Consider the following 24,471-nt stretch of genomic DNA (forward strand, 5'->3'; position numbering starts at 1 on the left):
ACACTTTACTTAAGACAATGCAAGTTTCACTTGCAAAATTCTGACTCTTTGAAAACCTTAGTCACAGATTTTAGAAATCTTTGCCTCCTTCTATTGTGATCAATTTAGTAGGAGGACCAAGAGTCACATCCAATACTATACCATACCTGACATCTTCCCCCGTCTCGCTGTCAGAAGGATTGCTGCATCACAGATAGAAAGCAGACAAAGATTGTTTATTTAAGTAAGCACAAGCAATCTGCCCCCAGAAAGAAAAAACATTAAATTCCACTTAGCACACAGACTGCAAACAGTATTTATACCGAGCTGCAGTGCAGCATCTGTTCCTTCTATAGAAACGGACTTGATTTTAACAGTTAAAAAAAAAAAAAAAGTGACAGGTTTTTCTTCACAAACATTTTATTTGACTCAGCAAATAAAATCACCTCCATCCTGTTCTGGAGGTGCTAACGGAATTGAGAAAGAATTCAGTTCCATTTGAAACAAAGACAGACAGACAGACGACATTTTCAGGAAAAACACACTGATAACTCATGACACTATTTTTCCATGGCAATAACTGCAACTTTGTGGCATATGGCAGGTTAGTTCAAAACCAAAATCCCACCTTTGGATGATGGGCCACATGCTGTATTCTGTATCAGCACTATCCTTAGGGGGATGTGTCTGTATAAGTAAGTGTGGGCAGGTCTGAAGTAGGGACAGTTTCTATTTTGGCTGTTTTTAAATGTGTAACAAGATGTCCACAGAGCTGTTTTGACAGGATAACTGACCCTCCTTTCTACTGATGCTAACTTCAGCTTCACTGAAAAGAATAAAAAAATTAAACAGCATATATATAAAAAAAAAATCAAGCAGAAACACAGTTTTTCATGTTTCAAAGGAAACCACCTTACTAGCTTTGTGCTAACACTACTTGCTTGTAAACATCCAGAAAGGAAAACTATACCTGCAGTTTAAAAGGCTAGTTTGAGACACTTCCAGAAAGTTCATACATAGTAAGCAATGACTATATCTAAATTCAATCTACTGTAAAATTTTTCAGGGTCAGCTGGCATGCTAGTATCTTTTTTCCTAAGGTTAGAGTACTGAACAACTCTCTTCCACACAGTTACCTCACACTCCATTAGTGTTAGTGACCGTGTGAACTCAGTGTCCAAAACATCTTGTCCAAAGCCCCAGGAACCTGTTGCATATCATTAAATAGCAATACGTTCTTTATAGAAACAATCAAGGGACCAAAACAGGGAATATCTTTTCCAGCCTTTGCGCACACTGCACAAGGACCATGAACAACAAACACCAGTTCCTGCTGCACAGACCACCCTAAAGGTGGCCAGGGACGCATTTTCAGGGGGAAGGCACTAGTTAATGTGCGACACACAGCAGTTGTGCATGGCAGTGACTGCCCCTCCACTGCTCCCTTCTCCTACACCAAACCGTGAGGCGGGCAGAAGACTGTGCAGCTTATATAATCCACCAGTGTAGCTCAAGAAGCAACACAGCCCGGGCAGGCTCGCTGGCGGCTGGCACCATGTGCTTTCTGCAGCTGTGCAGCTTAGCTCCTGTTTCTGCTCCACAGCTGGGGCAAAGCACCATGCTCACAAGGCAAGAGTGATTCTCAGAGAGTAGTACGAGGTGCAGCAGTGCACAGCGATGACCTGACTTTATTAACCACGTCCTTTTGCTATATAGACACAGGTGCCACGATTTTGGTATGCAAGTGTAACTAGCTCAGTTCCCTGATCTGTGTTTCTGTTCTGTAGTTAGAAAAATTAATTCTCCGTTTGGACTTTTAGCTCAGCCTTTTCAACTCCCTCCTTCCCCATTTTGACTTTGCTTTATCCCTCCTTTCCCCTTTTTCCTGTGTATTCTTGGCAATTAAAAAAAAACATTTATCTTCTACTGATGTTGAAATGGCAAAACAATGTATATTTGACAATGAGGTCTAGAGTTAATTTTTCAAGGCATATGGATGTCTAAAGATGCAAATATGTGCATACTGAGATTTTCAAGAGTTTTCAGATCTCTATTTCCTATTTAAATAAAATGAAATTAAGTGCCTGGATGTTTTTGAAAACTCTCATAAACACAGTTTATAAAAAATTAAGTACTGTGTAGGCATCAAAAACACTTTTAAAATATTGCCACTTGATGAAACAGTCAACTCTGCAGTGAGTACAGCAGGAATAAAATCTGTCGTTAACAACTTTACTGAATCTACCACTTCCTTCACACTGTAAGGGCTATGGATTCACATGGGAACATATACCTTTTTTAGAAATGAACAAGCATTGTTTGAGCAAAATTTCTCTCATTGAGGTACAGTTTCTGATACTATTTAGTCCAAAAAGACTAGTATCTTATACTACAAACTGTCCCCTGGACTTGAACTGGGACTATTCAAAGTAAGATATTACCCAGAAGAGATCAGCATGGCATACAGTATAATTATTTACTCAATAACCAACCAGTCAAATCAATATTATTCACCATCTATTCAGAATGTAAATAATTCTCTACTTTTATTAATCTCTAATTACTTTATAAAATATTTATGCCAAGGATGCTCTCAGCCTGCTTCGGAGAAGGGGCAATAATCTGAGCTGGATTTTCCAGACACACGCTGCAATACAAATAACAAAAGCAAGGCACAAATAAGCCAGTGCTCACTTCTTACTAGCTGATTCCTAGTCCAGTAACAAGCAATATTTATTTTTAACATCTTGAATCAAACTTTTTATAGGAGGTAAATAAAGATGCTATACAGTTAAACCTGTTTTTTTGATAGAGAATGGAGGCACGGAGAAGGGAAATGACTTGTGGAAGGTAACCCATTAGACCAAGGGAAGGGCCAGGAATAGAATCCAGATTTCCTGAGCATTGAGTGACATGTCAGCAGGATATATCCTTCATCTTCATAGCTATGACCTTGGAGGAGAGGAAGGGGAAGGAAACTTGGAATGAAATAATTCAGGACTATTCTGTAACATGAATGACCAAAGTCAAGAATTTGTCTCATTCCAAAAAAAGAACTGTAATAAATGATCTCACAGATTTTGGTGACACATTTTATTGCCTGAGGTAAAGCTAGGTGCTATGGTGATTATTTGGTAAGACTGCTTTCCTTGAACATGGGATAATGCTGAATGTACCTGGCCAGGCATTAGTATTGTCTCACGGAATTACTGGAACTTCATCCAGTAGCTTTACAACACAGATGTGCAGCCTGCACATACTGGATCCATCATTCTCAGGAGACCACTGCACATGGCAGCATTCATAGTGGCTCTGACAATTGAGTCAAAAAATCATCTGTTCCAGTGCAGCCAGCTGTTACAGTGCTAAGATTGTTTCACTTCCAAGTCCCTTTATACATATCTGCTAGATAGCAAAGCAAATGTGATAACAACTGAATTTGAACTTGTGATACCGAAGACACTAAAACCAGTTGTGACCCTTTACACTGTTGTGAAGCACATACTTCTAAACAAGTGCTATTTAAAAACACAGTCTGATCAGAACCATCATGTCATCTGCTTTAGTTTAGCATCCAACATTCAAATTACACTTCTTGATGATGTTATGTCATCTATTAAAAAACTGCAGCCTTGCTGAAATGAAATTAGTTCACCTAATTAGGCTGCAGGGATGCTGTATGGTTCCTAGCCATACTCTGATTTTCTCTTTGGAGCAGCATGCTTTAACAGATAGATCACCAGTCTGGAAATCTGGCTCCTATCCAGCCCTTCAAAGACACTCCTATCTCCCTCACAAGCCAAAGGTCACCTTCCTATGTTTCATTTTCCCCATCTATAAAATGGGGATAAAGAAGCCAACCTTCCTCCCTTATATTTTTACTATAAAAGCATGTACAATTCTGAGCAAATGTGACTGGCTTAAGCATGAAGGCAGAATGTAAATACCACCTTTACAAAGCCTCGTGGAATTTGTGAGAATTGTTTCACAAAATCAGTGCAGACCCCACAGGGTAGCAAAGACCACCCATCCAACAGAGTGCATGGATTTGACTTATGGCTGCGCTGTTCGACTCAGTTGGAAAAAAAAAATTACTTGTTTCTCTAGATTCTTCTCCAGTTTGTCAAGCTTTACCTATAAATAATTGCATCTCAAAAGGCAAAGTGTAGACAGTATGGCTAAGTAGTCTAGTCCTGTAAAATGAACAAGCCAAAAATGTTCGCACACATTGATCAATGACCAGAGAGGACAATAATTTACTGGAAATCATATACAGGAGTTGCAAAACTTTATAGCACCTGTCGTTTAGCTTGAGGGTTAAAAGACCAAGCCCTGACAATTCAGCTGTTGGAGTTCAGTAGCATTTTTTTCTCCCTTCACGGCCAGTACAAAAGTTAGACAGAAGTATAGTCTATATCTGGCTGTCAAAGCACAGCTGTCTGTGCCCCCTTGAGAAAGGAAGGACGGACATGATTATCTCCTCTCTTTACAAAAATCAGGCAGGGTGCACTAGGGGGGTAACCTGAGCTCACTGCCACTTATAAAAAAATCTCCTCAATCTCTCATGCAATAGACCAGTGCTGGGATGGAGCACAAGTCTAAAAGCATATCCAGGGACCTTGCCTAGCTCCTAGTAAGCCACTACACCTCTTTATGAGTGCCATTCAAAGGCACAGGCGCAGGCCTGAAATTGGAAATGCCATTCTGTAGGAGCACAACACTTCAGCTAATTAATTCTGCTCCTAAAATAGTTATGATTTCCCTCAGGTTATGTTGCCGGAGTGCAGAATGCCCACATATGGTTACCTACTCCTGTTCATTGAATAGATAGCTCATTTGACCCTGGCTGGGGAGTCTTTCTGACATGCCCCCCTACCTTTAGGGCAAGGCTTTTCCTCTTGACTGTATGCCTACAAAACCCATGACTCCAGAAGAACAACAGAAGGTTCCCAGGGTAGATTCTGGCCTTTTTCCTGTATTACTACTCAACTTGAGATTGAACTTTTAAATAGCACTACCTGCTCCAGAATATGTTGCCAGAGATCTTCTGCATCTCACCAAGTGTGGCTAGCAAGAGAGATGACTTACCACAGCCGACCTGTCCTACAATCATTGTTAGTTGACCTGTTAGAGAGGGAAGCATATATAAGCTTCTGATTGACCAAATGCTCACCATCTTATTCTGTATATATGACGTGATTTTGTACCTTGAGGGATTCGGATATCAATGTTGGACAATGCTGGAGGACCCTCAGGCGTCCAAGTGAAAAATCCATTTGTGATCTATGCCAAGATAGAGACAAATGAGAAACAGAAAACAGGTTATAGGGCTGACTTCTTTTTTCAGCGTACCAGAGTCACTTTTCATTGTTTTCATTACACTGACCCTTTGCCCAAGGCAGGGAACAGATCTTCAAATGATTTATTTTTTAAAAGTCTATCTTCTAATGTGCAAGAATCTCTTAACTCAAGCAAGCAAAACAATTAGAAAATTGTGGAAAACTCCTGTGAAAAATTTGCTGTTGCTGTTTAGGGTTTGGTTTGGTTTGTTATTTGTAAAGTGGGTTCATGAAATAAGTGAAATGATTCCAACACGATTAAATGTTAGACAGGGTCTTGGTTTGCTCTCTGCATTGCAGCGAATGTCACCTCCTGACACATTGCAGCATATACAGCAATTACACAGGCCAAGTTACAAGCACATCTGCAGAATTTTTCACAGAAATTAGATGTTGCTCCTATTATAATATTTTCCTTAACACTTCTGATATGATTCTGAGTTATAGATAACATAGGTATTGCCTAGAAAGACCCAATCTTTTTATAAAACCAAACCAAACCCAACCCCAAAACCCTGCAAACAAAAATCAGGAAACAAAAAGCCTATTCAGGACTTCAAATGGAAGAGCTGTGGATACTGGGCCACTGGATGCTCTGAAGAACAGGAAATAGAAGGCTATTTCACAGCTCTGTGTATATACTGGGCCCTGTTCTCCTCTCTCTCACTCACTCTCTGAGAACAACTGAAGTCCACAAAGGCTTTCAGCAACGTAAGGTACAACATTTTTTGATCTGAGAAAGTAGTCAAATGGGACACATTTATTCTATCCTGGAGCTAAATTCCATGGGAAAAAAAAAATGATACCTTTACCCTGGGAAACAATCTGAAAAAATGAGTGAAAGCAAATATGCCATTCTTCCCTCTAGACTAACAAAGACAGCCAAAGAATCCTCTCTCAAAAAGTGCCCTTCATGGGAAACAGGCAGCAAACAGACAGTACTTAGTAACTACAGAAGTTCCCTGACCCAGGGGCTGGTTAGCTGCCTCTGAGGATGGTGTCAGCAGATGGAGCCAGAGATTATAGCTGATCCTCTCCTTGGATTTGGATCCTAAAAATACTGCCCTTACAGAGCTTACTGCTCTGGCCTCCCCTTTGTGACAAAATCCTTTCTTGTCACTCCAGGATGCCTTTTGTTCCAAAAAATCCCCCTCAAACCCTCCTTCAAATTTTCCTCTTATTTTCCTATAGTCTATTCAAGAAGGATCCTGCACCAAGGCAGGATGTGAGAAGAGAGCCTCTAAAACACCCTGAATGCACTAACCAGTTGTCCTACTTAGTCTCATTAAACTGAATTATTCATTCTCTTATGCCAGAAATGCAAATGTAATAGCAGACATGCTAAATAAATAGCCTCATCACTATAACAACCATTGGGATCTGTATTACTTATGACTGTTTCTATAGCAAATCAAGAACATCAAAGTGCCATGGGCAATTCTAATTCTTTCTTTGGAGAAGCTGAAGATTCTTGTCATGAAAACAGGACTAATGACTTAAACACTTCAAATGGAAAATTGCTGTGTGAGTTCTAGAAAGGATATACACAGCTAACCATAATATAAAAGTCAGTAGTCAATTCTTAAAGTGGAAGGCAATAGGAAAGAAAAGTGGAGGTTAATCTTTGATATAAACAGAAGTGTCTGACAGCTTCAAATCAAATGTTGGTTCTTGAATGTGAAACTCTGCCATCAGAATATAAAAGTGATTATTAGTCAACTATAGTAACAGTGTTATTAGAGTGACCTTAATATCACCTTTACACAAAAATCATCCGCTTCTGTGATGTTAATGGGTCTTCTCATGTGAGAGCTGTAATTGTTCCAGTCCTCCCTGGCAGGCCTCTTGCGGTTAACAACTTTGAGTGGCTATGTAAAATCAGGAAGACAGAAATATACAATAATTGGTGGCAATACTAGCAAAGTATCTTCAACACAAGCAACCATGTTATTGTGCATGTCAAGTACAAGGTTTTGACGTGAGCTTTTGCAATTGCAAGAAATAACTAGTAGGAAGTAGAAAAGTAAAAAATTTACTCTCAGAGCAAATCACTCTGGACACTTCAACCACGATTAAACATTATCACTCACCACTGCCTGGTATTTGCTGTGATTATCTGCACTTCTTAGCTCTGAACATTTATCATGCTCTTCTCCAATTTCTTCACTTGACAAGAATTCACTCAGTTTCTGCACACTGAAAGGAAAAAAAGGAATTACAGCTCAATCTGGAATGCAAAAATTTTGTTCACTGCGGTGTTTATTATAGAGTATCGCCTCCAGCACTCCTTCAACTGTTGTCTGCTGTGTGGTTTGTTTGTTTTTGTTATAGGCCTATAAAAACCTGCTGTGAGATGTTACAGCAAGGAAGTTGACAAAATGCACTCTGTTTTCTATTAAGAGCTATGATTTTTTTAATAGGTCGTGCAGACGCTTAAATCTTTCCTTTTCTGATACCATCAGAGAAATTACACGGAAGATTTTTTCAACCATTCAATGTGATAGAGACTAATTCTAATTGTAGCTTTTTTAGGAAGCCAAATGCCCCAGTAGAAGAATTAACGTCATTTATGTTACTGAAGTCCTGCACAGTCAGTTCTACTGAACAGTCTTACAAGAACTATGAGTTTGATGAAATAGAACTATCTATATCTAGATTGCACAAAGCTCTAGAAAACAGTGCTAGAAATGATCTTTTTAGTTCAGTGAAGCAGATGCTTAATAGAACATTTTTAATGTCTTTAAATAAACCAGATGGTGGTTTAGCCACTGCCTACAGAATTGGCATGCAGTTGCACCTACATTTTCTATAGGCAAACCATGCTGACACTTGAATAACTGTTCTGAACACATAGAGAGCAGATAGGAAAGTTCCGTATGTATCCGCGTCAGTGTCTAGAGGGGAAGGAAGAGAAGACAGTAAACATGCTCTCGCATCATGCATACCCATTTAAAACCATGTCTTTATCAAGCCAACTGATAGTTTGAGTTGTGCTCTCTGCTCATCAAGGTGGCTGTACTCTAAATGTCAAGCTTTTTATCTGCAAGCACTCTGCCCAATACTCCATCTAATTCTGCTATTGTTTCTCCTGTGGCAAGTACTGAGAAAAAACAGTGACTTACAATTGTGAAAAAATCTTTTGCTAGAGGCAGCAACTCATACTTCAGGCTGCCACATGTTCTATAATTTCACAGATTAAAAGTATGTCTACTGCAGAGCACTAGCTGACACAGCAGTTTCACAGGTTGAAACTGTAATTGCTGGAATTCCAATATCTCCACTGGGATCTTATTTTTAACCCTCTGAATGGACATATTGATTAAAGCATGGCTGTTATTTGAAAAGCTGACTGAAAAAGTGGTTTCATGTTAAACCCAGTTAGATATATAATGCCAGTCTTGCTATTTGACCTTTCTGCTGAAGGAAAATCGCTCGCAATATCCTTTGTCCTTGAAGACCTCACACCTACAAAATACATCAATTGGCTGCTTAGTTTTATTTTTAATAGCATAAACACTTTTGTATCAAAAATACTTTTCGAAGAAGTAACAGAATTTCTCACCTTCTTAAAGACCTTCAGTGGTTCCCTCCCTCCCTCAGTCAGAAGTAAACCCCCTCGGCCCAGAACTTGGAAAGTTTGCACATGGATTGAAAATACCTGGGATATGCTTCTGAAGTATTTCATGGGGGGTACTCAGAAGACAGAATCTAGAGTAGCATCAGCAGCAGTACAGAGCAATGCACTCTGCAACACTACCTGAATTGCTTCAACAGAGATAGCTAGGAAGACAGGGAACATGCCAACTTCATTACACAGTTTGAAGCAGGGGATTCCCGTCTGCACTGCAAATGGCAGGGCAGTAGCTTCCTAACAAGAAGATAATTACAGAATAATTCACAAACATCTCCCGGCCAGCAACTATTAGTATTTGGTTGCTACTAATTGTATTAGAATCATCACTCTGCCATTAACCGGCACAGAACTCATTTACAAATAAATCCTTAAGCAAGCCTAAATAAGTGCCTATTACCAGTACCAGAATGGGTCCCCAGATACTTTGCTGGCTGCAGTCTTAGCACGACCATTTGCCTTGGCCCTAGGGACTACCACAGTGGCTGCAGAACGATTCTTGCCAGCCGCTGACACACTCAGATTTCACACTTCTTAAGAGAGAGGACGTAGCCATGACTTTGCACTGTCAGGTAATTCTGCAACACCGAGGGCAATCTTGGCTTCCTGCTATTGTCTCCTTTCCATCTCCGAAGCAGCACAGAGGCAATAAAGCTAGGGCTGACTCTTCCCCATTGTTTAGACAAGCTTTTAGAGAGCTACATTCAAGATCACAAAGAGGTTTTAACAAAGAAAGAAGCCCAAACCTTCTCTCCATCCCCTATCAGTAAGGAGAGTTACACTGAATATGAAAAGTATTAAGAGTTTTTTATACAGATCTATTGATACTTGACGAAGTACAGCTCCCAGTGAGACAAGCACTTTTACAGACAGAAAGAAAGTAGTGCTGACCGTTATTTCAGTTTTTCAACTCTCAGGCTAACTGTTCATTAAAAAGTTAAAATTCTTCTAGTCTAGAATTGACTCTTAGTCATTAACTTACTCCCACCATTAACATAAAGATCTTTATGTCTACAATTTTCTGTTAAAGTCTAATATTCCAACAACAAGCAACCTCCCAGGCAGGGGGGAAGAGGGAGAGCACAGTCCAAGTGGGAAGAGGGAGAGCACAGTCCAAGTGATACACATTGAAATGCATGTGTTTCTGTGATCATCTTGTTCCCTTCTACATGCTTGATGTGGGAGAGGAACACCTGGGTGATTTAAAAAACTAAACCTTCAGTGAGCTTCACCTCCTTTCTTGCTTTCACGTGGTGTGCAGTACCCAACACAGCTCAACTCATTCTATACAAAGAAGCGTTAACTGCAGACCACAAAGTAGTAGTTGTGACAAATGTATGAGCAAAGAACTTGGCCTACATACTACAAGCAAGGAAAATATGCAAGGTAGAAAGTCGGGAGGTAACATATGGAAACATCTGATAAATAACCACCACCTTATTTCTAAGCTTACAATTGGAAACTGAACAGAAGTCATACTCTCAGAAGTGGGAGAAGTGGGAAGAAAGATTCATTTTACAGTTCTCACCTTACTAATGCTTTGACTGTAGATCTGACCACACTGGAGAGCAGGAACAAGGGAGACACAAGAATGTGAAAGAGAGAGATGGAAGCAAAGGCCACAGATGGGGAGAAGTCAGCATTTCTTGTCAGATGAGCATGGACCACAAATGTCTACAAAGATATAGATGTTATCATCAGTATTTAGTCTTGAAGAAGGAAACACATTAACACTTCATATTTCACAAACATTTCATTTACTATCCTTTATATCAGCATCATAATTTATATTCTCTTAATGGTTTGGAGAGTGCTGTATACTCCTGTCTGCTTCTGGTCACATGTGACAAGTACGCATTTTCCGTTCTCTCCCAGAGAGACTGTAATCATATAGCAGGGTTGCATCCTTTTCTTCTCTTCCTCATTTCCAGATCACTTATATTTGAAAATGCAGTTGTAATTAACGCTCCTTAGAAAAGTCCATACTTACTATAAGTACAGCTGCAATTGGTATTGCTGCATTCATAAAGACTGTGAAGGAAAACATGTAGGAACATTTAGACACAATTTCCATTCAGACAAAAACTAAACGTTGCTAAAATATTACTAGCACTAGTTTGCAATGGTATTTTTTACACTTAAAATAGGAAAAAACTGTCTACACATATCAGTACATTTTTTTTAAAATGCCTACAGTTTACTTCTCTGCACATTACCAGAACACACAGAACCCATTAGTGCACCCTAGAAGAGATGACCAACCTACAGTTTTTTAAGCTGCTCTCAGCTCGTGAGCAGCTCAGATGTGGGGGCCCTTGCAGGTCTCTGTCCCACAACAGGCAGAAGGGCCAAGCTGGCACAAGGTCTGGAAGGTGATTTGAATTCCTGACAGCGAGAGAAGAGAACCCAGCAGAGTTTGCATAAGTCACACCACTGGGGCTGCCATGCAGGCTGGCTGCACACCTAGCTCTGCCCCATCTCTTGGGAGACCCATTGACATATATTGCTTGTGATCTACTTCTGTGGCACCTCTTCTGAAGCGTAGGGCCTTGTGGCTCTCTGAGGTTTTGGGATGCAGCTCAAAGGGTTGGAAAAGCTTGGCATCCCTGCAGTGCAGCATCATATTATTGACTTAAACATTTTATTCCTGTAGAGGATTTACCCAATTTGCTCTTTTTTCTGGTAGTTTTTTGTGTAGTAGGTAACCATGGTGTCACAAATGTTCTTCACTCAGTAAAGTCTTAAAGTTATGGTCAAGGCTCCTGGTTATTGTTACCCTTAGTTTCATAGTAAATGTTTCTTCTAATGAGCTTTTCATAAAGGCATGGTCATATCGCAGCAGAAGAGAAAAGGGACAGACTGTTTATTCCAGAATAGAAAGTGGATCCACAATTACAGAGACAGAGCTGGAGTTCAGTTCCACTAAGGAAGAAACTATGTTCTTGTGTTAAGGCTGAAGCTGCAGGGGCTCAAATGTTAGTCTCTGTCCCTGAGCTATTCTTTGACCACAGGCAAGTCATTTGATCTTGCTAGGAGTAGCTAGATAGATGTGAGGTAGACATATTTAAGCTAGTTTTAAAGCAGTTAGTTTAAACTACTATCTAGATATCAGCCAAACCACATTTAGCACAAAAGCACCCCCAAAATTGCAGGCATACTTTGGATGGGAACTTGCACAGGGTCCTGTGCTACCACAGACAGATTGCTACAGAAAGTTGAACCAGGTGGCTTACTTGCTTTAGATAGGCATAATTACACTTGCTTTGTCAGGTTTGGCTGTTTTGACTGTGAATATCCTTGGGAATCTTGATATAGATTCCAACAGTCCCTAAAGGTGGTAGAGCTCTGATTTCAGCTGGGCCTGGAATTACTAAATGCAAATAATGAATTTGTTTCCTCCCTGACCTCTGGCAGTGTTTGTCTTGGTGCCCTAGATTCCCTCACTGCAGCAAGTCTATACCTTTTAGAGGTTATTAAACAGATGGTTAGGGAGAAGCAAGCAAATACAATTTCTGCATAGGGATCTCTTTTAGACTGGACAGGAATAGAGATTAACAATGCTACAATAACCAGATGTCCCTGTAGGACTGTGTTTAAATCAGAACCATAGCTATGATTATATCCCAAAGTCCTGACTCCTCTATCACTCCCTGAGGATACAATTTCACATACAAGACAACCATTCCATTTTGACCTTTACTCAATTTTATTTCGCAACCAAAATAATACTGATAGGAAGAGCTAATTTTTATAGTAGTTCTTACAGTACCTACAAACAATTCATGTACAAAACGTAGCCAGGCATTGGGGGGGGGGGGCAGACAGAGAAACAATTTCCATGCTGTCTTGAAGTTTTCTTGCAGTCTAGCCAACATTGCCCTGAAACTTGTAGATTTTCTGTAAGCCTACACAAACCTATTCCTCCTGAATAGAAGTAGATCCAACCATGTTCCTTCATTCATGTTAATAGCTAAGTATACTTGGAAAAGAATTTAAGAGTCCATTCAAAACTGCATTTTAAACCAAACAACAAGAAAAAAAAACAACAAGAAAAATCTTTTTTCTGTTTTCTTGTTGCTATAGGAAATGCCCACCTTCCCTCTTGAACAATAGGACATAAAAATCTTGGTCATTCCCATCCTTTTTTTCCTTACTTAAAAAAAAAAGAAAAAATACATTCACTATCTACTGCATAATGCAAATAATTAAGACAGAGAAAAAGAGAAAGAAAGGGAACACATTATCACTATATCCTTAGGAGGCAATACATGATGAGCCGTGTGCAGCAAATATCAGTACCCATGTATCACAGAATACAGTATGTCTGATAATGACATACCTTAGAGATTAAACACAGATGTTCTTGGTCATTTAAGTGAAGATACCTAAATTCATATTGAGAGGCAGGTGTGCCTCACAGTTTTGGTCCTGTGGCTACCGGGATTGGGAGGGGCTGCTGTGGCTACCGGGATTGGGAGGGGCTGCTGATTCGCACCTCCATTCCCTCAGGGAGTGCCCCACAGCCCTCAGATTTCCCCTGAAACTAAGGAAAACAGGCATGGAAGGAAAAGTTACTGTGCACTTTGGTCTCATCCTGACATGCAGTTAGGATAAAGGCGGGGTCCACACCTGGACCTGGGATCTGGAAAGCACCACTTGTTTCCTCAGTGTGAGTATACCTAGAGTGACATTCGAATGAATGCTGCTTGCCTGAAAGGCATGCACAATACTCCAGATGTCAAAAAATCAATTTTCATTTCCTTGTATTGCCAAGATATTACTAAACAGTATCAAAAAAGCCTTACTTGATCTAAATAATGTTTGAAGACGTATTTTGCATTGTTTTGGATCATTGTTATGAATCTTAATAATTAACGCTGTATTATTAAAATGATCTTAAACTGCTGCTATAGGAAACTAATATGCTGAGTGTTGTTACCTCACTTGTGGATGCAAATGCTGCACAAAGAATAGCTCTAAAAGATGTAGTCTTAGCAAACATGCTTTGTGCTGATTACACCTATCATTCTATTTATACTTTTAATGAGAAAAATAGCAAGTTTTCCTATATTTATGTTTCCTATAGAGTCTGCTAAAGCATGAGTTCATATGGATCAGTGCTCCTGTTAGGAACATGAACGTGTAAGGAACTCCTAGGCTGAAACTAAACGAATCTTTATAAAATAAAATGATAGGTAACATGGACATTAAAAAGCTGCACTGATTTACGTCAGCTTACAAACGGATCTACTCTGCCTTACATATGTGTATGTATCATACATAATAAAACAAGAATATAAATGCAAACACCGAATGTTTCAAGGAGCATCAGTACATATTTAGATTTTTTAAAACTAATACAGTTTGTTATATATTATGTCACTATTCTGTTACAGAATAGTCAGTACTTTGGGGATAAATACACCTTTTCTTAGATGTTATGAGTGATACTGTGTGGATCCTCCACCATTCCTTCAGTCCTTTAGCTGAACCTGTGGCACTGACTAAATAGATTTAAGGCCATATGAAGCCCTGAAAACAAAGGGAGCCCACCTATGTTGATCTGGGTGTAGGATGGAGTCTCTGGTTATTCCATCTACTAGTCATCCCATCTCTGGTCGCCCTGCACCCTGTCTGTATCAGAGTTTCTGGTCATCTCATCTACTCCAGCTAAATTCTGTTTTGTGCTAAAACGGAAACTATCCTCCAAGTACAGAGAGTCCAGGACCACCAGAGAGAAATTCCGGTCTCATGGAAGTCAATGAAAAACCTCAACTTAATGTCCACTGACTTCAATGGGATGAGAATCTTGCCCTCAGAGCACGTTATCTATATGATAGGCAGGGAAGAAAGTCACCAGAACTTCTCTTGGGCACATGACCAGATAATACTAACCAAATGGGAAGTTATTTTCCTAAGGAGTAGTCTGCTTTATTAGTCTAGAAGATATTTGTATGGGCAGGTCATAGCGTTTGAGTACTTCTGAGCAGAAGTTTTCAATTCATTAATATCTTACAGATGAACAGTGTTCTTCAGTATGACTTCACTAATTATTTCTGAAGTACAAATTATATATCCTATAGCACAAATTATACATGTTGTATGTGATCTCTTCAGCTGCACCGTTCAGCTGGCCTTAGATCATTTGAGAAGGACGAAAAATGTTTTAGAGCAGCTTGAAAGATGACATGAGACTAAAGAAGAAATCTTAATCTGGATACAGAATACTGAAAGTGCCATGATTTTCATAGTTTCCTTTCCAGAACACAGAAATGCTGGTAAGAATGACCTGTTTTTCTAAGAAAATCAACTAGAACCAGGTTTTGAGTGAAAAAGTGTAAGTACCATCTGTTGGAGCTTCAATAGAAGCATACGTTTCTTGCCACGTGATATTGTGATATCCTGTATTGTGCAAAATGCAAAAAAAAAAAAAAAAAGATAAACATCAACAAAAGCTTCTTCCTGCATGTTGTATTGCTGGGGCTATCTTGTGAAACACCTGTCCCCTAAAAGCTTTTCTCCAGAAAAGCTAATGCTATGAAACATTAATCCTGACTTTCCCATTTAGGCTTATTTCCTACCCAGGCAAAATTCTACTGATTTAAAAGGAAAGTCTGTCTAAATGGAAAGTAAAGAGTATGGGATTAGAGCCTAAAGCAACTGAAATAACCTCAACTGAGAAATGGTAACCTCATTAGCAACTAATAACGCAGTAGCACTTCAACTGAACAATGGATTAGAACGAAGGAGGAAACTTACTGGATATGGAGGTATAAAGGGCAAAAGCCTTGAGGCTAGTCATTTCTTTTTGTCTGGTTTCCTCTACACTGCTGTGAAAGATGTGTTCCCAAGCATAGAGTTTAAGGAGCTTAATGCCTCGAAGCATCTCATTTGTCTTCTTCAGTCTCTCATTGGAGTACTCCTGCAACATTTACATAAATACTTATTTAAAGAGGATAGTTAAAGCACTTGACCACTGAACACAATGTTCACACACAAAAACTGTATGCAGGCCCTTGATCAGTCAAGTATACTTTCCCAGCTCTCTCCATTCAGATATTTTGTTGCTGTTTTTTGCAGAGGTGAGATTCCCTAGAGCTCGTAAGTGAAAAGCCAGTGGGTTTGCACTCCTAAATCACATAGCTGGTACTGAAAATTATACTCCTCTGTCAGCTTTCTGATCATTTGCAAGACAGTCTCATGACTGCCACGGCCCAGCAAACTGGCTGGATTTTCAACAGGCACATTTGCAATGGACAGAGGAGAACAGAACTAACAGCCAAGCTGTGAATGGGCACACTATTCTGCCCATGTGGAAACAACACAGCCAGGCTTCAAAGCAGCAAGGCTGCATTAGCAAGAAGCTGTGATCACTGTAGGGAGCCTTGACACTGAGCAGGGCCAACTGGCTCAGGAACAACAGTGCACTGGTACTGCTTCCAGTTTTCAGGCTAGCTCAGGGATCTTTGTACCACACTGCACTGCATAGTGGAGACATACCTACCACAAAACATGCTGCTCCCACCCACAGGAATTTCTAGATGATGCTGACTCTCTGCTTAGATGCTACAGGATGAATGCTGACTACATTTCTAGATGGGTGGATACTACTGATGTGAAAGCATTACTTTTCACACAAGAAGCTGCAGGAATAACTTTCATTACCACTCATGGTTTGTGGTAGAATACATTTCAACAAGCAAACCCTACTGCTTGGCTCCATTACAGGTTCACACGGCTTCCTTGGCAGTGCAATAGTTGCTAAATGTGAGGATAAGGTTCAGAGCACCTGGGCCCAGAAATTCCAACAAACTGAGGTAACTTTCTCAGCAGTGATGCAGGTGATTCAGAAAAATTAGAGATGAGCCAAATGAGGGATCAAGGAACAGCCTGTGGCTCAGCAGACCTCTAAGATCCCCGGTTCAGGAACATGCTGTGGGAGTCAGGACTGTCCAGAGGTTACACAAATAAATCACTTTGAGCGAGTTTCCACATCTATTGCAATTCTAAACACCAATGTATAAATACCAGAGGCAGTATTTATGTTGTGTATGATTTTGAAGATACTTACCAACGTGCTTCTCTGGGCCTGTGAGAGTTTTGTTGCTACAAAGTACTGAACAGGTGCAAGTACTATGATTACTGCTGCTCCAATTAAGGCACTGATTCCAAGAAGGTAGTAGAGCAGAAGAACTCCTACAATTATCTGTTGGAAGAAAGAGAGCGAGAGGAAAACTTGGAATAACTTCACTCTGTATATGCACCACAAAGACCCACCACAGGGTAACTGGACAGCATGTTCAAAACAACAATTCACTGCAGCTAAACCTACCTGCAAGCTTCATATGTTCTGCATTGCTGGCGGAAAAAGCACAGTTTGGTATAAGCAACCAAGATATTCTATCTAATAAATAAATAAATAAATAAACTAAGAGACTAAATAAACCTAGAGAGTTCTTCCCCAACTTGCAGATTCTGTGATTTTAATCATACACTGCAAGAGATTTAGAAAACTGTGCTAGCTCTATGTTTCTTTGCTTCATGGACTCCCCATTACAAATAGTAGAATACGGTAGTACAGTATTGCACATCTTCTGTAGCATAACCCCCATTCCTATTTAAAATAACTTCCAAGTAACATGTTGAGCTATTCCATTTATAGTTACTATTAAATATTTTCCCCCATTGACCAGATGACATAGCTTTCATTTTCTTTGACTTGTACAGTCTTTTTTCTTCTTTGACATTTAAGTCTCCCCACCACCACCACTTCCCCCCCTTTATTTTTTAACCAGCAAGAGAAATTACATCTCACAATTTGATCTGACCCCACTACTCTACAACACATGGCACTTCCACAAAGAACAGAAGTAATTGCTTACTATAGAAACTAGTGTGAAAGAATAGTAAAGATTCAATGATATCTTATAAATGTTAATTTTCCTGAATGTTTATGAAATTAATGCTGACAAATGATAATCTACACATCTAAATGCATATAGAAAAGGAACCATACCACTGCGAATCTGTCCTTCAAATAAACACTTCACAAACTTGAAAGGAATTGTTTTAAGGATGTATAGTACCAGATATGCACATCCATTAAAAAAAGGCTAGAGAAACAGTTAAAAAAAAAAAGAAAAGAAAAGAAAAAAGGCTTGTCTTTGGATAAATGAAATTTGCAATGTTCACTATCTATTCAGAGAGAAAGCCACAGTCTGGATGGAAAAAGTAGAAAAAGACAGATATTGTAAGCAGCTCAATAATGCACACAAGATGTTCAAGCTATGAAATGTTAAATAAACACTATTCTAATGTCCAACTCCTGAACAATTTGGAGTATTGACACTATTATATAAAATATAATATAAGCTGCTAAACTAATCTGAGTATAAGATACAGTGATCAGAATTTAATTTCACACATCACTTTCCTTAAGTTAATTAAAAAAATAATTTGAAATTTCCTTAAAGTGTGATCTACTATTCTTGTTGCAGTGGCATACTCATAACACAGAAATCCTATCTTCCATCATTTCAAAGCTAAGTACTTATATGGATAGCAAGGCTAAACCCATCCGTCCTGCATATATTCATGGGAATTGGGTGCCTTCTGCAAGAAAATCAGAGTCCTTATTTTCCACACATCTCAGCATTTTCATGGATATAAGGCACACAGAGTACAGAAAGCTTTTTTTTCCTCTTACCAACCCTTTGTCTCCTCTCTGCAGATGAACTGATCCAAAATGTGATTCTTAAAATAAGTCACAGTATTTACTTAGGAAATATGTGATATCATCAAAGTAGTAAAGTCCTATTGTACATACAGTACAGAACTAGTACAACCAAGGGTTATTTTATTTATTTATTTTGTGTGAGTAAGAGTGAGCAATCTGCTTCTATCTGAAGTCAGGAAATTCATGAATATATGAATCTAAGGAAAACATGCAGGGCCTGTATCAGATAGCCTTGGTAGAGTGCACCTCCAGAACATTTAAAAAAAAAAAATCTTTACAGATCAAGATGCTCATTTCCAACTGCTTCCTCATGGGCATACAATCCAGGCCCTCAAAACACAGGCAAGCATCGAACGATGCACAGTAACAGATGTTCGGAAGTACAAAGGCAGCGTGGAACACTGACTCCCTGCATTACTGCTACCCCATTACTGATTGATTGTCAAGGTCATTAGGGGAATCTTCTGCTTCTAGAAAAGGAGCCACTGTTTCTTGCATAAAAAGAGGGAAAACTACACTAACTACTGGCTCCAGAGGGAGGTGCAAGCTCAGGGCTTTTTCTTCCATCCTGGCTACGGAAGTGGCCAACATTTTTCAACAATAATGCTATGTTTTCAATAGATTAAAAATGACCCCATTCCCATCTTTTCCTTTATACTGTGATAAAAAGGTAACCTTTTTAACATATTGATCATATATGAGACAAAAATACATATTCTTAATTTAAGTGGATACTAGTGGATACTAGTATCTGAAATGTGCCGAAATCTGTAAATATTGAGAGTAATTCTTACATTTATCATACTGCATACTACACAGTCAGGAAAAAAAATTAAGTAGATAATATCTGACTGCTAGAGAGCCATGCAGCAGAACTCTCATTAATATTTCTGAGAGGGTAATAATGTGTTTAGACAGTGTAATGAAACACTTTGCTTCCCTTTCATCAAAATCTCAAAGCTCTTCTTTGCCTGAGTTATGGACCATGAACAGGACATTCACTGATGGCTCTGGTTGTCGTTACAAATGAAAGAAATCTAGTGTGTTGATTACCTACTGAAGATGGCAAATTCTTTCAGCCAGTAACTACTTTGCAGACACTTTTGAAAGAGACAAATGTCCTTTTATTACAACTGTAAACTATCCCTGTCAATGAATCAGTGATGTGAGAATACAGGATTTTTTAATAACCACAATGGAATCAAACAAGGGTGTTTATAAGATGGAGGCTAAATAAAGCCTTTATAGGGCCTCATTTTGCTCCCAGTGTTTGAGTCAAACCTACTGAGGGCACCTTTCAACTAATGGGCATCCCTGGGCCTCTTTCCATCAATTTTAATGGGCTTGAAACAGTAACTTAACACAATGATAAAGCTCCCATTGACTGTAGTCAGAGCAAAGATGGGGCTCAAATTATCTAAACTATATAGAAGATCTAAGTTTTTATGAATGGCTAGATCTTCCAGTCAAGGGCAATTACAAAATCCAAAGCAGATGCTGAAGTGCTGATTGTTTAGTTAAGAGCTAAAAAACAATTACAAACTTGTTTTAAAATAATGTAGCTTGTTCAACTTTTTATTAGAAGTCTTTTGAGCATTCAGTAATTGCTTTCACTGCCTCATAAAAACAGGTCTGCAAAAATGAATTTTGGAGGGGACTTAATGACAAATGTGACTCCTTGCTATGTATCTTGCAATGCATGCACCATCCACAAAATACGAGCGTGCTTTGATACAGATTGTCTTGATTTGCTGAAGAGTACTGCACGGTGAACTTTCATGCAAATACAATCATATTTTCACAATTCCATCAGGAAATCTCGATCAGCCTGTGGCTTCTGGCACTAAAGAGCAAAATCCTGTTACTCAATATTCAACAAAATTGGCTTAATTCTTAGTTATACTAAAGCTCTCTCTACACTGAACTGCCAGAGTGTTCTTAGAAAAGGAATACATGAAATCTGTACCTCCTGTATAGCCTGTTTCACTAACATACCTACAATGAAGACTAAACACTGGGGATAGTTACACTAAATGTTACCATTAAACGGGTGGACTCTTCTTGAAACCTCACAGTTCTCTCACCAATATTATTTTATCAATATACAATATACAAATATACAATATACAATTGTGATTGTTTACTGCAGGGTATCTCTAATGAATGGACAAGAAAATACCCTGATAACCAGATTACTATTAAAAAACATCCATCTTTCACATCAGTTTCTTTTCATTATAGTTGCCCTCTCTTTTTTAATTACAAATTAATATTAGCCCATATTCCTTGCTCATTCTTTTTTTTCTTCCACTTCCCCACTTTAAAATAATCTGGTTCCCATTTACTTTCATAATTGCAAGGAAAACATCCTACTGCTAAATAAAAGTCACATTTCTTTCTGAAAAATTCCTGCTGATAATTGCTATATTTATCACCTTTTTTTAATCCTAGAAAATAAAATGTTTTTAATTGGCATAGTTAAAAACAAAAGTCTCTCCAGTGTAGATCAGGAAAACTGGTCTACACCAGTATAGTTACTCCTGCACAGGAAAGAGATAAGATGTATTTATACTGTACTAATGTAGTCACACTGTGACTTGTATATGACATTTGCTTTAAATCTCATATTTTAACAGGTATAGTGATATATGTAGCTCATAAATGTAGAGTGAATGTAAACCTTAGAGCATGAAAGCAGGGTTAAAAAGTCATCAGTTAGTAAGTCGCTGACTGTTTATACTTTAATACACTCACTATCCTGAAGTGAAGCCTTATACAACTTTCATTGGAGTCAGCAGGAGTTTTACCACAAATTCAGAGAGATTTTTTTCCTTCTCTAGATCCTGCTGTGGCCTCAGAAGCAATCTACCTGCCATTATTACAGAGATACTAGAAAGCATATTGTAACATATTAGGTTTCTAACACATAGCAAAAGCATGAAGACTCTCAGTGTACTTCAAGAAGATACTGATTGGTTTTCCAGTGAAGGAGTAACAGCTAATCACACAGAAAAGTTGATTTGTCTTTTCTACAGAGCTCCCTAATAACATTCAGTGATGAACACTAATATCTCTTGACACTTCTGAAGCTCCAGCTCCAATGGTTAAACACTAATTCTTGAAAAGATTTATGTGAGATGGGTTAAGGGAACTACCTAAGCCTTCTTAGATAACTCTGATTCAACCTTCTCCTTTCAATGAATCTATTCCTTTTTTCTGTGCAAGAAAAAAAAAGATCAGTTATTATTCCTGTAATTCAGAAAACGGAATACAACAACAGGTACCACACACGGGGTAGATGATAAAAATGCATTCAGAAACACTGCTGGGATAGCTGCCCTACTCTTAAAAACACCCTATTAATAAGCACATCTGTTCTTTTAGCAGATCTGGCCAGGTTTACTGCTGTTCTTCAAAAGAGGAAGAAACATGTTAGTGGAAAACCAAATTCAGAAAATAGGTTTTGAAGTCCATGTAATTTACATTAAAATCCTTAGTATATCTTCAATCTGCACAGGCAAATCACATTTCTAGCAGTAATTCTAAAAATTTTTTTAAAAACTGCTATATTTTTGATAGAATGTGTCTCCCTAAAATACAGAACATCCTTACACTTTTTTCTGTGTGAAGATATATTTTAAAAATATTTTTATAATAAATATTTATTTGCACAGACTTCATTTCAAATCTAAGAAAGGGCTTCGCCCTCTGGACTGTATGCTGTTTATATTTTGTGTAGCTTCTACAGCTGTCTTTTATTGTAAATTAAAAGTCAGAGAAGGTGGTAATAATACTTAGATCTACACATGCTTTAGAAAAGTCAGCATCAGCATTGGTACCTCCATTTCCAGGTAGAGAAATACTCACCAAAGAATGAGGCTACACAACAGGACACGAGATACATTCACAAACTCAGTATCACTGACAAGGCAGAAGGTCCCGTTTTGCCCCTCCCCACCATTTTCCTCACTAAATCTGCAAAAAAACAAAACTGGGGAAAATAATTAAACCAGACTTTTTTTTCCCCCTCCCCCAGATTAGAGAGTCAATCTGGCTTCCTATGCAAGCAGATGAGGCTGAAGCCAGCACAAAGGAGGACTGGCTCATCTGACTTACAGAAAGAAGTTCTGGTCCATCTGCTGACAGGGACAACTACAAAATCAACTCAGTTCTAATATGTAACTTTATCCTCAGAAGAGGATCCAGATCTCCTGATGGCCAAGCTAGTGCCTTAGTCACCTGAATGATTTTTTTTTTTTTTTTTTAAAGGACTTCCGAATAGAGTACCTCTTACACATTCAATGTCTTACAGAAAATTACTACCATCTGATGTTTAAGGAGGCAGGCACATCACAGAATAAAAGACTGGTTGAGGTTGGAAGAGACCTCTGGAGATCATCTAGTCCAACTCCCTTGCTCAAGCAGGGTCACCAACAGCACGTTGCCCAGGACCATGTCCAGATGGCTTCTGAGCATCTCCAAGGATGGAGACTCCACAACCTCTCTGGGCAACCTGTTCCAGTGCTCAGTCACCCTCACAGTAAAGAAGCTTTTCCTCATGTTCAGATGGAACTGCCTGTGTTTCAGTTTGCGCCTGCTGCCTCTCATCCTATCACTGGGCACCGCTGAAAAGAGTCTGGCCCCATTCTCTTTACACCCTCCCTTCAGATATTTATATACATTGATAAGATCTCTTCTAAGCCTTCTTTCCTCCAGGCAACTTCTAAGCAACACTTCTAAAGCCCTGTTAGAAGCTGGAAATACAATCAGCCAGTTGCAGTTCAGACACAGACTCATTAAAACAATTTCATCTTTGGCTAAGAGCAGGCAACACAAAATGCAAAGCACCTGAGTAGACTATTCGCGGCTCTCCGACTTCCACATCACTCAAATTAGCCTCTGTGTAGTGCTGGAACTAGACGAACTGTGATGAACACAGCAGAGTTTTCACCAATGTTTTTGGAAATAAATGGGACATTTAGAAAACAGCGGGTGAATTTAAAGTCTGCTGCCTCTTTTGTTTATTTGTATTTACTTTTGTCAATGAGACACTCTCAACGAAAATATGCTGAGTAGTCCAAAGAAAACAGAAAGAATTGCAGTGTGCTGTATTTATATCAGAGGAAACTATTCACTATAAATTCCTAAATGGGAGCGTGGAAAGTTTTTTGTTTTTGTTTTTTTAAAGTACTGAATCTTCCAAAGTAATTTGCACTTCTCCACTGTTTTAATAAGGGTGAAAAATGATCTAAGGTTGTACGCTGATAGCTCTGGCCTTCTGCTACTCTGATTCTGCCCTACCCTCTTACTAGCATAAACTTGATTAATCACGTGGCCATGAAGTGAGATGGGCCACTTAGCACTGAGTCAAAGGAGAACTAACTTGCCAAAAAAAGAAAAGATTAGTTTTTCAGTAGCTCTGCAAGCTGATGTGACATATTGTACAACCTACAGAGCTGAAACAAGGAAGAAAAGTGAAAAAATACTGTGTTTGGAGAGAGTACAGACAGTACAAATTCCCATTTCAGTAATAAAACATGCTTAGATTAATTTAAATCAATCCTGAAAGCACCCTCTGAGGTGGGCCTCTGCTTTCCTCATCTTAAAGACTTGAACAAGACACTGTCATATTTCATGGAACATTATACATGCTACAGGGTTAAGGGACATGGAACCAGGAATCAGTCAACTGAGCACAACTGAAAACAGTGATCTGCACCATGTTATCTGCATGGGAAAAAGAGATTGAAGGGATGTGAGCGAGAATTTAGAGACACAAAGGCAAA

General features: G+C 38.9%; 1 protein-coding gene across 1 annotated transcript in view; it reads right to left on the bottom strand.

The window, feature by feature from the left end:
* Nucleotides 1-24,471, bottom strand: part of ABCC8 (ATP binding cassette subfamily C member 8) — an 89,343-nt gene that overhangs the window by 32,539 nt on the left and 32,333 nt on the right. The window contains exons 9-17 of the mRNA XM_026078846.1: nt 17,021-17,155; nt 15,709-15,871; nt 10,940-10,980; nt 10,478-10,623; nt 7,409-7,514; nt 7,076-7,186; nt 5,187-5,262; nt 4,998-5,103; nt 147-182 (exon numbers count right to left, since the gene is read on the bottom strand). Coding sequence (XP_025934631.1) covers nt 147-182; nt 4,998-5,103; nt 5,187-5,262; nt 7,076-7,186; nt 7,409-7,514; nt 10,478-10,623; nt 10,940-10,980; nt 15,709-15,871; nt 17,021-17,155 — 920 coding nt within the window. The remainder of the gene's footprint in view (nt 1-146; nt 183-4,997; nt 5,104-5,186; nt 5,263-7,075; nt 7,187-7,408; nt 7,515-10,477; nt 10,624-10,939; nt 10,981-15,708; nt 15,872-17,020; nt 17,156-24,471) is intronic.

This window comes from Apteryx rowi, unplaced genomic scaffold (genome assembly GCF_003343035.1).
Source record: "Apteryx rowi isolate R43461 unplaced genomic scaffold, aptRow1 scaffold_49, whole genome shotgun sequence".
NCBI classification, from domain to species: Eukaryota; Metazoa; Chordata; class Aves; order Apterygiformes; family Apterygidae; genus Apteryx; species Apteryx rowi.